Here is a 12117-nt window from a genome sequence, read left to right as displayed (position 1 = left end):
CCTTTGCAAGAATTGATGCATCAGAGTCTTTGATTTGCATGCTAGTAAGTGATCCCAAAACTTCTTCTTCAATTAAAGCCTGTTCAAGTTCGCTATTACTTTTTTCCTCTAAATGATAAATATCTAATTTTTGCTTATCTTTAAAATTCTCCGATTCTTCATCCTTATCTTTGCCATTAATAAGATTCTTTTCATTTTGGACCTCGTCCTCATCACTATCTAAATTATATCTAACTCTAATCTCACTGAGAATTAGTTCATTCTGATCGTTTTTTTCTGGATCCAGAGTACTATGAATTGATTCTCTTCTTCTTCCAAGAATATCATCAATTGGGATTGTTCTAGTGATGGGGACTGGAGTACCCCAACTTGTCGCAATTGAACTAAATGTAGGACACGAACTTAATCTCCCAGTTATATCAGAACGAGGAATGGATAATCTTTGACTTTGATTTCCCAGCAAATTCGTTCCTCTAACTCTATTAATTGAACCAGAACGACCTGGATTTCCATTTCCAATAATTGATCCTAAAGAAGTGATAGCTGTAGATGCAGGAAGGCATCTAACTCCCATAACAAACCCAGAAGCAACAAGACTTGGACTTTCCACATGGTTTTGTTCTGAACTTGGAGAAATATCAAAAGAGTTTCCTTCATCAAGATAAGTTCTATCTTCATCGTTATCATCATGTTCAAAGTTTCTTTCGGTGCTCGAATTTTCGTTAGAATGGCCAAAAGAGGGCCTGTTTACTCTACTAATATACCCAGCATCATTTCTAAGTGTCTGATGATTGAAGGCAATGGAGGGTTGGTGGGAAATGATTTGGGATTGCTTTTCTTGCATTGCATTGATAATATTATCAATAGAAGTTCTCCATGGTGGCCTATGCTTACTTTTGTAACTATTTTTAAATAGAGGAGAATTCTCATCAAAATTCTCCCAAACTAGATCCAATTGATTTGTCTCATAAAGCTCTTCCAGAGGCTCCAAATTTTTACCAAGAAAGAAACTTTTTTCTTTCTGAGAAACAGAGTCAATAATGAGCTGGAATGTACTTTCTGTTAGACAGGAAGAGCTTAAAAAGAATGCAAGAGATGGAGACTTGTATAATATAGCATTCTCAACCATCCTACTACAGCTAGAGTCATCCAGAACTTGGTGAGACATCTCTTCCAGAAGATCTATAGAAGATTCGTAAAGTGAAGATTTGATATTTTCGGATCCTTGTCCAGCTTCTCTTCCTTTACATAAATGTGAGGTAGCAAGAATAGAAACAAAGGGAAAGGTTGGCCTTCTACAAGTTTTCTCACAAGTCTTCAGAGGGAGTAAAATTGATTTCATGAATTTTCCATACATTTCCTTCCCTGTATTATTACTAAAGTAACCTGACCAGTCTCCTAAACAAAATTTTCTTTCAATTCCTAATAGGGTTGAGTAAAGATGTTCAGAGAATTCTTTATGAGATAAAACATCAAAAATATGTTCAGGCTGAACACTAATTATAATTTCTCCACTTCCGGAGTCTCTTTCAGAGTCAAATTGGTAAATTCTTTGTCCATATACCAAGTCAACACCAAAAACCATTCTTTTTGAAGAAAACATGTCATATATAGAGGAGAAAGGTTTTTTTGGGTCTTCAAGATCATTTTCCAGATTTCCAAGAGAAATAGCTGAAAGTTCAACATTTAAAAATGGTTCCCCATTAGTGTCTTTGATAATTCTGGTTTTATAGCTGACAGGATGAAGCTTCCTAAAGTTAAACAAAATCCTCATGACAATTCTCGGATCCAATGGAATAAGGGTTGAAGTATCGTCCTCTTTAGAATTATTTCTGCTCATTAATAGCCAAGATAGCCACAAATCTGGGTTTGAGTTCATCCATGTTTGGTGTTCAAGCGTATTCAGTTCCTTAATACATCCCAAAGTTGCCTTTTGGACACTTCTGTAGAATGAAAGACCCTCTTTATTAACTAAAGAAAGTTTTTTGGATGTTTTAAAGCTGAATAAAAATTCTAGAATGAGTTTTTGAATTTCTGGGAAGTTAGAAATACAAGTTTTAGAGAACCAGCTTTGTAGTTTATTTTCAAAAAAGTGGCTTTCAATTTCGTACATTTTGATTTTCTCGTAAGCAAGATCTGGAGTTGAACAACTTTTAGAGATAATTCATTTCTAATCAAAATTATTCAAGAGCCAAAGCTTATTCTTTTATTTCTCCGTTCTCTAAGAAATGAGGTACTCACAGTAAAAAAATGTAAATGAATTTTAGCGCACAAAAGATCAAAAAAATTCAACATTAAATACTGGAAATTAGAAAACATTGACATTTCTAGTAAAGGAATTTCTATTTGCTAACATCGATGAAATAGTCTAAAGCCCTCAAGCTAAAAATTCTTAACCTACTTCAATTTGCTCATGAATATCAATTTCTAATAAAGTAAGAACTTCAAATTGAAATTTAAATATATAATTTTTAAAATAAGAAATAATCAGAAATTGTTCATCGGCTATTGAATTCAGATAATATTGTGAATTTGAAAGCTAATAGCGGTGTTTGACTAAAATTCGAGAATGGGACAGAATTTATCAAAATCTGGAGTAGTAGTGTGGGGTTCAAGCGAATATGGACAGCATGGTTCTAAAGGGGAGGAAGTAAGTCCCGGACCACATCTAGTTGATGGACTTAGACATCTAAGCAGCATATCAAAGGTAAGCTGTGGGTCAAATTACTCAGCAGCAATAACAAATTCTGGTGATTTAATCCTATGGGGTTATGGAGGATGCGGCCAACTAGGTTTTGGGAATTTAGAGGATTGTTTGGTACCTAGAGTAAATCTAAGTCTTAAAAATGTTGTTCAAGTTGCATGCTCTGATAGACATACAGCAGCAATCTTGAGTAATGGTGAGCTTTATACTTGGGGTTGTAGTAAAAATGGCAAGCTCGGGCATGGACAATTCGAGTTAAGTATTTCAAATAATGTAGTCTCCCAACCAATGAAGGTTAAAGCTTTGGAAGGAGAGAAAGTAATACAGGTCTCATGCGGAAGTTACCATACAGGGTGTTTAACTGACGATAAAAAGGCATTAACCTGGGGTCTGGGGCTCCAAGGACGACTAGGCCATGGAGATACTCAAGATATATTTACTCCAAAGCTTATAGAAAGTTTGGCAGGGCTTCCAATTAAGGAGATATCATGTGGAGGACATCACACAGCAATTTTGCTTGTTACTGGAAAGTTATATATGTTCGGAGGAGGGGCTTTTGGAAAGCTTGGCTTTGGGTCAACTGACGACGTTTTGATTCCAAGACTATTAGAAGGACCTTTGGAAGATATTCAAATAACAAAGGTTTCTTTAGGAAGTCAACACTCAGCTGCTGTCACAAAGTGTGGCAAGGTATATACTTGGGGACAAGGAGGAAGACTTGGACACATTTTTAATGGTCCAGAACACGACTTTTTGTCCCCAAAAAGGCTTTCTAACCTCGAAAAAGCATTTATTGTGGATATCTCATGTGGTAATTCCCATTCAGTAGCTCTTTCCGATGTTGGAGATATATATACTTGGGGTATGACAAAAAATATTGGTCATGGAATTCAAGGAATACATCCAAATATGCCTTCTAAACACCCAATCTTACAAAACAAGAATATTGTTCAAGTTGTTTGTAGTAGCTCGCATTCCATTGCTTTATCTGATATTGGAGCCTTAGTTCAAAAATCTCCAGAAACCTGGAAACCACAGTCTTTAGCGGAGGATCAAGAGCCTAAAAAGGCAGATCAGTCTATAGAAGAGTTCAAGACAGGTCTAGATAGTCTAATTCGCAGGAAAATCCTACAAGGAATTAAAGATAAGCTTAAAACAGGAGGCGATAGGGAGAAGATTGAATATCTAATGGATGAGTTGGAAAAAAGTGAGGAACAAAACGCTGTTTTAGTCAGCTTATTAGACGTTTCTGTTCGTAAATTGGAAATTCTGAGGAAAGAAAATGAAGAACTAAGGAGTAAGCTTGAACTAACTAGGACAACCAATTAATTAGAAAAATGAAATGGTGTTTATAATCTTGATAGTTATACCTTTCTGTAATTTATAAATTACAACTCCCTACCCATCTAAATTTACATTTGCCCAAAATTATTCTTAATTGAACCATTATTATCACTAATTAAACTCTTAAAAGTTTCAAGAGACCTAAAATTTTGCTTGTTCATAATTTTTTGGATAGACTTCCATTCCTGATGAACAGATTTATCTTTTCTCCTTTGTTTGTATTTTTCGATATTTCTTTTTGATTTATCACGAACCGAAGATGAATCTTCCATCTCTTTGTTTTGAGATCTAATACTTGAAGATTCTAACTCCTCATGATGAGTTTCGTAATGTGATACACCGTCAACTTCTAGGTAACATTCTGCATAAGAAGAAGATGAATCTTCAAATTGAGGAAGTTTAAGGCTCTCAAAACTCTTATCAGGAGAACTCACAGGACCTTTTCTTGACAACAATGAGTAGTCAATATTTCTCTTTCTATTTTTCGTCCTAGAAGCTAATCCGAAGCTTCTTTGAGCAGAATCTTGATCTTTTCTAGTTTGTATCACTTGAGATTGAATAGACGATTGAACATTGGTGTTATGCAATGCTTCTTCTTTAAAATCGTAAACATTTTCAATAAATTCATCTAAATCTGGAGTTAAAGATCTTTCTAGAGATCTAGTTCGTGTTCTTTTATGCTCTTTATGGTCAAAAATGCTCCCAACACCTTCAAAAATATCTTCTTCAGCTTCGGTATTAACCTTTGTTTCTTTATCATCACTAGGAACAGTCATTTCAGGGCTATGCACTATCTTATGAACTGAATTTAGCCCATTTATCTCATTAACCGGGGTTCCCAAATTAATGAAAGTTCCTTCTCCTCCAGAATAATGATATTTTAATACTTCTTGAAGAAGCAATAGAGTCTCCTCATCTACTGAAGAGAACAACATTCTGGTATCTTTTGTTTCAGATGATAAAGTGTTTGATTCTGTAACTACAGTTGGAACTGAGCAAGAATTCGAGGATAAGTCATAACTATAAAATATCGATAAACTTTCTTTTGCAAAATGATTAGAATCTCTCCCATACAAGTGATTATCACTTTTTAAAGCTTCAATTATTTTTCTGGAACAGTCAGAAACTCCTTCAAACCAAGTTCTACTGTCCATATTTAAATTTAATTTCTAAACGTACTTTGTTTCAAATTTTGTGGACAATATATTGCAACACACTTTTTTCCTGGATTTGGGGTTGAAGATAATCGAGGTGAATCGTTAATCAACAGCTTTTTAAATTCCTTTTGATGAGAAGAGAGTTGAACATCCCTGGCGTATCTATCAACTACTCCCAAATGAGTATTATTTAATGACTTAATTTTTGAAACACAGGCGGGCTTTCCTATTGCCCTTTCGGAAAATGATTTGGGCCTAGATATAAACTTGCTATATAGCTCTTTGCTCTTGAGGTAAAGCTTTTCAAAATGAGTTTCACCTTCAGAGATTTTATCTAGGTAATTCCCCTCGAAAAATGATTCGGGCTCGTCTCGGTATTTATTCTTAACGGATAGGAAAAATGGCGATTTTGCGACATAGTTATCACTTTCACTGCTAGATCCATAATTAACAGGGAACTTTTTAATTGCCTTCTTCCTTAGTAGTGCATATGATGTGTGATTAAAATGACCGACCTGGTCGGTTTTTATTTTAGAGCCTCTAACAGGAAACTTACTGCTTTTTTCTTTTTGTTTTGCAATGGTTCTGTAAACTTTAAGGTTCTTAATGCTCTCAGCCTCAATTATTCCAATATCCTTGTTAATTATTGGGGTTTGATGCTCTTTTCTATAAAATAAGGAGTCATAATGTAGGTCATTGTAATAAAGCAATCTAATTGGCCTACTATTTGAATAATAATTCTTAATTTGGTCAAGGAAACTTGAATGCCTTGGCTCTATCTTACAAAGTAACTTATAAACAAATTCCTTGTTCTCATAGAAAATATTTTCTGACATAGCACCAGAAGAGCCTTCCAGTCTATGCTTCTCTAATAAGCTAGCATTCAGTTTACTATTTCTGATCTTTTCAAATATATGTATTGGAACACGATACAAATCACTTAGTGCTTGAACTTCAATATTATCTGCCCAGACCCCCAGCTTTCTCTTCTCTTGAATATATTTTTCAATTGAAGAATATTCATGTACAAATCCGGAAAATGATTCCTTGTTTAAATCTACATAATCCATGCAGGCAGATCTAATTATTTCATGGTGTTCACTCTCTCCGTAAAGCTGGCTTCCTATCGACCTAAACAAACAGTTACCATCTCCTTCAATATTTTTCACTCTCACTTCATATGGAAGCAAGCATTCCTCTTTCATCTGCTGTTTCTAGTTTTTTCTCATTACAACATTTCCTTTTGACAATTCTGCTTCTTTCGACATAAAAAGAAATAAGGCGGGTGAACTTTCCATATAGGCGCCAGGCAAAAAAGATTCATATGACAAAGAAAACGACAAGAAACAGGAAAAATGACATTGACAATGGTAATAAGGAGATAGGTTGGAGATAAAAAAGCCCGTAAAATGGAATCTTAAATCATTAGCCAACTGAATATCATGTTTAAATAGTCGAAAGCTAACTTCGACCTAATATAAACTTACAATATCATTGACTAGGTTCTTCAAACTCAAATATAGCAAGCAATGTGAATTCAGAGGCGGAAGAAAATTTTTGGTGCAGATGTGTCCAAGTAAGTCCGACTTGTGGAAAGTAAGTTGCTGAGAAGATTTCTCAGTGTTTTCTTTAGTGCTCTCCATATAAGGCTATTGGGGGCATACAGAGTCAAAGATGTGGAAAACTAGGGGGTTCCTGGCTACATCAGTGAATTCTTGATATTTAAATATTTTTCAATAGAATGCTTAAAAGCTCACGCAAGCAAACAGGGGGAGTACATGCAATGCCCTAAAGTCAAAGGCTAATATTTCAATTTAAGTTGGAGAAAAGGCTTTATGTTTCTTGGCAAAAGTCTGAACATTGTGAACAGGGTCGGAGCATGATTGACTATTGTGTCCATAACTCATTTAAACATCTAAATTCACTTATCTGTTTAGTTTAATTATTGAGAGTTTAGGCTTTTTTTTAATTTAATTTTTTATTTTAAAATTTGTATACTAGTATTTCGATTAATTAAGGCTTCTTTTCTTAAAAAAACATCATTAAGATGACATCCATTCAAACGAATTCAACTTAAATGAGTTAGTGTGAGCATTATAAGTGTACCAAAGAAACGTTTGCACAATAAAGAAAACAAAAATCTATTAAGAGCCTTATTTGAACCCGTATACAGTTTCGTATTTTGGTCCAAAACTACTGGTAGTTGAAATGTATTAAGTTCACCACCAGCCGTGACTCATAGATCATTCTGCTTCTGTTTTAGTTCGTTTTCTCAGATCTACAACTGCTTCTTCCAAAAATTTCTCATAAAACTATTTGCTAGGAATCGGGGATTCTTCGTTTTTCTGTTTGTCAAGTTCCCGTTGTTCCCAATTAGTTTGACATTTGGCGGTCAGAGTCGGATCTATCATAATTCTTTTCATTATGTTCATTCATAAATTCTTTTTGAAAAAAATTGGGCTCATTTTGAGGAGTCTCAATCTTTCTATGATTGTTTCTACCTTTTTCAGGATTTTCGTAAGACGATTGGTTAAGACTTGTGCTTCTGTTCCTACTCACACTACAACTTACATTTCGGCTTCCAAATTCACTCATGCTTCTGCTTCTACTACGGATACGGTCTCTGCTCCTACTTCTGCTCCTACTTCTACCTCTACTCCCACTTCGACTTCTGCTTCTACCTCGGCTGTAACTTCGTGCAGAATCTCTTTGTGGATAGTTTCTTTCATAAATCTCAGATCTGTAGTTGCCTCCTTCATTTCCGTTAGAATAACTTCTACCTCTTATATTATGTGAGCGTGGATAATCTTCCCGTCTAAAATCTTCATCCCGACGATAATTATACTGTTCCTTATATCTTTCATACCCCCTAGAAGGAGGTGGTGATCTAGACCTTGAACGATACGGTGGATGACTATTGCCACCATATGAACGTGACCCTTCCCTGTAGTCTCTTGGAGAAGGATAACGCCTATATGGATCTGACTTGTAATGGTTATGAGGCCCATATCTATGGCCAGATAAGTGTCTACCTCCATTCCCATGGAACGATTCATACTCTCTATGTCTCATTGACTCTGGTGACTTTCTTCCTTCCTGAGCAAAAGTTACATTTATTGTTACCCCATCCAAGGTAGCACCATCCATCTTTTCTAAAGCAGCCCTGGCATCCTCCTCTTCCACATACTCGACAAACCCAAATCCTCTTGGCCTTCTCGATCTGTAATCCAACGGTAGATAAACGTCTCGGATAGCTCCGAATCGCTCAAACTCTCTCCTCACCAGAGAGGTAGGCGTATCAAACCTCAAAGACCTAATCAAAAGAGACCTTCGTGGATCACGATTTCCTCGGACTGGGTTAGCCATATTATTCTTAAGGCCTAGTAACAAAACTTTTTCACAAAGAACCTATTTAATTCTCTAAGGTGAGGGGGCCCAAGGGATGCCGCCAAATTTAAGCCTGGAATTTGAGACGCAGATGCACTAAGATCTTTTTTTTGCAAAAAATTGACAAGTAGTCAGCATGACTGGTTTAAATTTTCGAAGAATTCTCAAATTTAATATTTAATTAAACTAAAACCTCAAATCCCGAACTACTTGATAATTTTATTGGAGTTAAGCCTTTCTAATTGTAACTATTGCTTAATTAACAGTTGTGTACCTATGTTTTTGTTACTGTATGCTAGAATTTTCATTCTGAGGTTCCAAAATATCATTCTTTAGTTATAAAGCGCATTCCACATATACAAATCAACGTTAATAGAAGGACTATAAACCCCAGGATTACCCACATGAAAATTGAGTTGTTTCCTTGATTAGAACTCATGGCTTCGCTATATTCTGTTTCAGGTCTGCTATAATAACGTTTCTGCCACTCTCCAATAGCTTTAGTTTCTTTCATTGATCCTTGATATCTTCCTCCTTTTTGCAGTTTTGAGATTTTTCTATCAATTCGTCTTTGAGCTGCTGGAGAAAGGAATACATAGTTTATGTTCGAAACGTCGGATGGGGGATTAACAGTACTTGCAAGATTGAATCTTTGTTGCCTAGCCATATACTGTACCTGAGGCATATTCACTTCTTCTTTGCTGATCTTTTTGCTCTGGGAGTGATTCCGAGAGCTTTCAACTTCAGAGCTTTCAATATTGGAATTGTAATCGTCCTCACCATCATCTTTTTCACTAAAATGTTTTTCACTTTTAACTTTACTTGATAATGCCTCTGGTTCATCGTCTTCATCTTCTGATTCTACTTGAGATGTATAGTTAGACTTTTCAGATTTGTTTAAAGGAATGGATTTGTTTAGGATCTCAGATGAATCTTTAATATCGGAGTAATCAGAATCAGAGTCTTTTGCTTCACTGCTTTTAATATCAGTGTATGCACTTTCGGAATAGCTATTATAGTTTCTTCTCAATCCTAAACCTTGCGAATAATTAATATTAAAGATCAGAAGAATTAATGCAAATAGTACTTCTAATCTCATTTCACAGCTTTATATGATTTACTCATTCCAATTAAAATTTACAAATTTTGGATTTTGGTTATTTCAATTTTAACTCAAGCTGCCTCTTATATATACATAGAATTAAATGACTTTTGTGTGTAGATACAAATTTAATTCTACATTCACACCAGAAAAAAACTCGTAAAGAAAAAATCGTTCACATACCCACTTAGAGGTTATTTTAGTTATATATTCCATTGTTTAAGAAAGAAATACCAATCTTATGAAATGAATTATGTGAGTTTAAAAAGCTTTAGTAGTTTGGTGAGCCCCCATATTTTGAAGCTCAAAGCAATAGTTCCAGTAAAGTTTAGAAGCTTTGTAGAGAAGATAACTCATAGCTTTCAGAATTTCAGTTTATTTGACCATACATTATTTGAGGCGTGCAATCGCCCAAAATTACATTATATACTCATAAAGTAATTAATAATAAACCACTCCAGAGTCTTTAAGGCAAACGATGAAAGAAATTTCTGAGTAGTATTAACTACAAAGCTAACTTAGCTAGACCAACATGAATAGTACTTAAGCATTGTATAGCAAAAGCTACAAAATCATGAAATAGAAAGAAAATAGTCATCCATTAATTGGCGGCGCCACATTTGCCACAATGGCGCCATATGTATTAGTCGAATTTTACCTAGATAAAAGGTTAAATCTAAGAGGTATCTATAAAAATCGACTTTGTAATAAAATTTCGACAAATTTCAGCTATTTTCGTTCGAAATAAGTGTATAACAGTTTGAACGATGGTGTCGTTGAGGGCTTTACTGCCGTTTATTTTTTTGGGGCTATTTCAAAGTATTTTTTTATGCTGTAGCGGAGAAGAAATTTTACAATTTTGTAAAAAACATAATATTACCCTTAGTGAGCTTGAAGATGAAGCAAAACAAGCAGGAATTAGTATTAGTACACTAATTAGCATGATGAACGCGGAATATCCTTCTCCCATTGAAGAGCATGTCAAAAATAAAGTTGATCCTAATGTTAAGGATCCATGTATTGATTCTCCGACAGGGAATGAAGACGTATTAGGCTTTGTTCCATCAAGTAGTGTTATATACTCTAGCGACATTCTCAGGAATACAACAATTGAGGAGCCAACTACTAAAGTTGATTCAGAGCAAAAGGTATCAGCTTCTTTGGATACAGAAACGTTGAAATTGAGTGAAAAAACTTTATTTGTGAATAATGCTGATACAAGGGCATCAAGCGATAAAAATTTAAAGACTTCGGAATCATGTTCTTGCTCTAAGCGTAAACATTCAAGTGAGACTGGAAAATGCAGAGTTATAATTATCAACGCGTCGAAAAAGAATAGAGTTAAATGCACTAAAGATATAAATGCTAAGAGAAACGAGGTTGGGAAGAGATATTATATTATTAATAAAAATGGAGAAAGAGAGGAGTATAAGGTTGTTAGTCATCATCAGAAAAAAGTTAGAAAAAACAAAGATAGCAAAGCTAATAAACTTAAACGAGTTGAAGTTGTTAATAGACACATCCAACCCGTTATTATTGCACAGCCAAGTATTGCGCCATTATATGCTCCAATGCAAGTACCACAAATGCCTGGACATCCTGGTTATGTTACACCACCTCAGATTCCTAGATTCCCTACTCAAGGCCCACCTCAAGTTCCACCTCAGGTTCCACCTCAAGCTCCTCAAATGCCCCCTCCAACTAGAGATAATGGCGATTTTGAGTACATGAATAAAAACTACAATGGATCAGATAATAAGAATTCATTCATCGGCCCATTGACTATCTCAGTCATCGTTATTATCCTTATAATTAGTTGCATTATTGGAGGTTTTTGCTTCTGCGGAGCTACCGGCGCAAACAGGAATCATGGAAATATGCCACTTATCCCCCCCCCTGGCACACCAAATGCCCCTCAAAATCCGCCCTATAATAGCAGAGCTCCAATTGTTCCTCAGAACCAACCAACTATGCAACCACCTCCAGGAAGACAAGTCTTTGGATATGCAGTTGTTCCAAACATCCGATAAACGTTCATTCAGAACAGTCATTTCCGTCTGCTCTTCGGAATTGGCAGAAGCTAACATAAAATTTCCGTTATTTTTATATCTATACTTTCCTGAAAGTTAGATCTTTTACACAACAAACAAATAATTAAATTAGACAAAATATTGAAACTTATTTTTTATCTTTTAATTAGAAGATTTAGATCAGATTATAAGTATCTCGTTTTCAAAATTTTCATTCTAGTAATATTAGAATCAATTTCTTTAACGAATTAGGGTCATAGAAGGTAGATATTAGGAAGATTTCAAGCTAACTTAGAAAGTTCAAGTTAGGAAACTGAGCTTTCAGTTATTGTTAAATTACTTTAAAAAATTAGCGGGTTTAGCAGTATATTCTCCCTACTTAACTCAAAATTT

At 35.0% G+C, this 12117-nt stretch overlaps 7 protein-coding genes across 7 annotated transcripts; 2 read left to right on the top strand and 5 right to left on the bottom strand.

The window, feature by feature from the left end:
- Chro.60320 (hypothetical protein) lies at positions 1 to 2113 on the bottom strand (the record flags this gene model as incomplete). Its single annotated transcript, XM_662806.1, has 1 exon — positions 1 to 2113. A coding segment is annotated over one exon (2113 nt), but the record flags the coding sequence as incomplete, so codon positions are not given.
- Positions 2114 to 2569: 456 nt separating this feature from the next.
- Positions 2570 to 4033, top strand: Chro.60319 (uvb-resistance protein uvr8). Its single annotated transcript, XM_662805.1, has 1 exon — positions 2570 to 4033. The coding sequence occupies one exon, from the start codon at positions 2570 to 2572 to the stop codon at positions 4031 to 4033; it is 1464 nt and encodes a 487-aa protein (XP_667897.1).
- Positions 4034 to 4116: 83 nt separating this feature from the next.
- Chro.60318 (hypothetical protein) lies at positions 4117 to 5202 on the bottom strand. Its single annotated transcript, XM_662804.1, has 1 exon — positions 4117 to 5202. One exon carries the CDS (start codon positions 5200 to 5202, stop codon positions 4117 to 4119), a length of 1086 nt encoding a protein of 361 aa, XP_667896.1.
- An 8-nt stretch (positions 5203 to 5210) lies between these two features.
- Chro.60317 (cysteine protease) lies at positions 5211 to 6410 on the bottom strand. Its single annotated transcript, XM_662803.1, has 1 exon — positions 5211 to 6410. The coding sequence occupies one exon, from the start codon at positions 6408 to 6410 to the stop codon at positions 5211 to 5213; it is 1200 nt and encodes a 399-aa protein (XP_667895.1).
- Positions 6411 to 7578: 1168 nt separating this feature from the next.
- Positions 7579 to 8571, bottom strand: Chro.60316 (splicing factor). Its single annotated transcript, XM_662802.1, has 1 exon — positions 7579 to 8571. One exon carries the CDS (start codon positions 8569 to 8571, stop codon positions 7579 to 7581), a length of 993 nt encoding a protein of 330 aa, XP_667894.1.
- A 346-nt stretch (positions 8572 to 8917) lies between these two features.
- Positions 8918 to 9691, bottom strand: Chro.60315 (transmembrane protein). Its single annotated transcript, XM_662801.1, has 1 exon — positions 8918 to 9691. One exon carries the CDS (start codon positions 9689 to 9691, stop codon positions 8918 to 8920), a length of 774 nt encoding a protein of 257 aa, XP_667893.1.
- A 770-nt stretch (positions 9692 to 10461) lies between these two features.
- Positions 10462 to 11724, top strand: Chro.60314 (transmembrane protein). Its single annotated transcript, XM_662800.1, has 1 exon — positions 10462 to 11724. One exon carries the CDS (start codon positions 10462 to 10464, stop codon positions 11722 to 11724), a length of 1263 nt encoding a protein of 420 aa, XP_667892.1.
- Positions 11725 to 12117: the final 393 nt, after the last annotated feature.

This window comes from Cryptosporidium hominis (assembly GCF_000006425.1).
Source record: "Cryptosporidium hominis TU502 chromosome 6 CHRO016107, whole genome shotgun sequence".
NCBI lineage: Eukaryota > Apicomplexa > Conoidasida > Eucoccidiorida > Cryptosporidiidae > Cryptosporidium > Cryptosporidium hominis.
The sequence above is the reverse complement of the archived record's forward strand: the minus strand, read 5'-3'. Positions and strand labels throughout refer to the sequence as shown.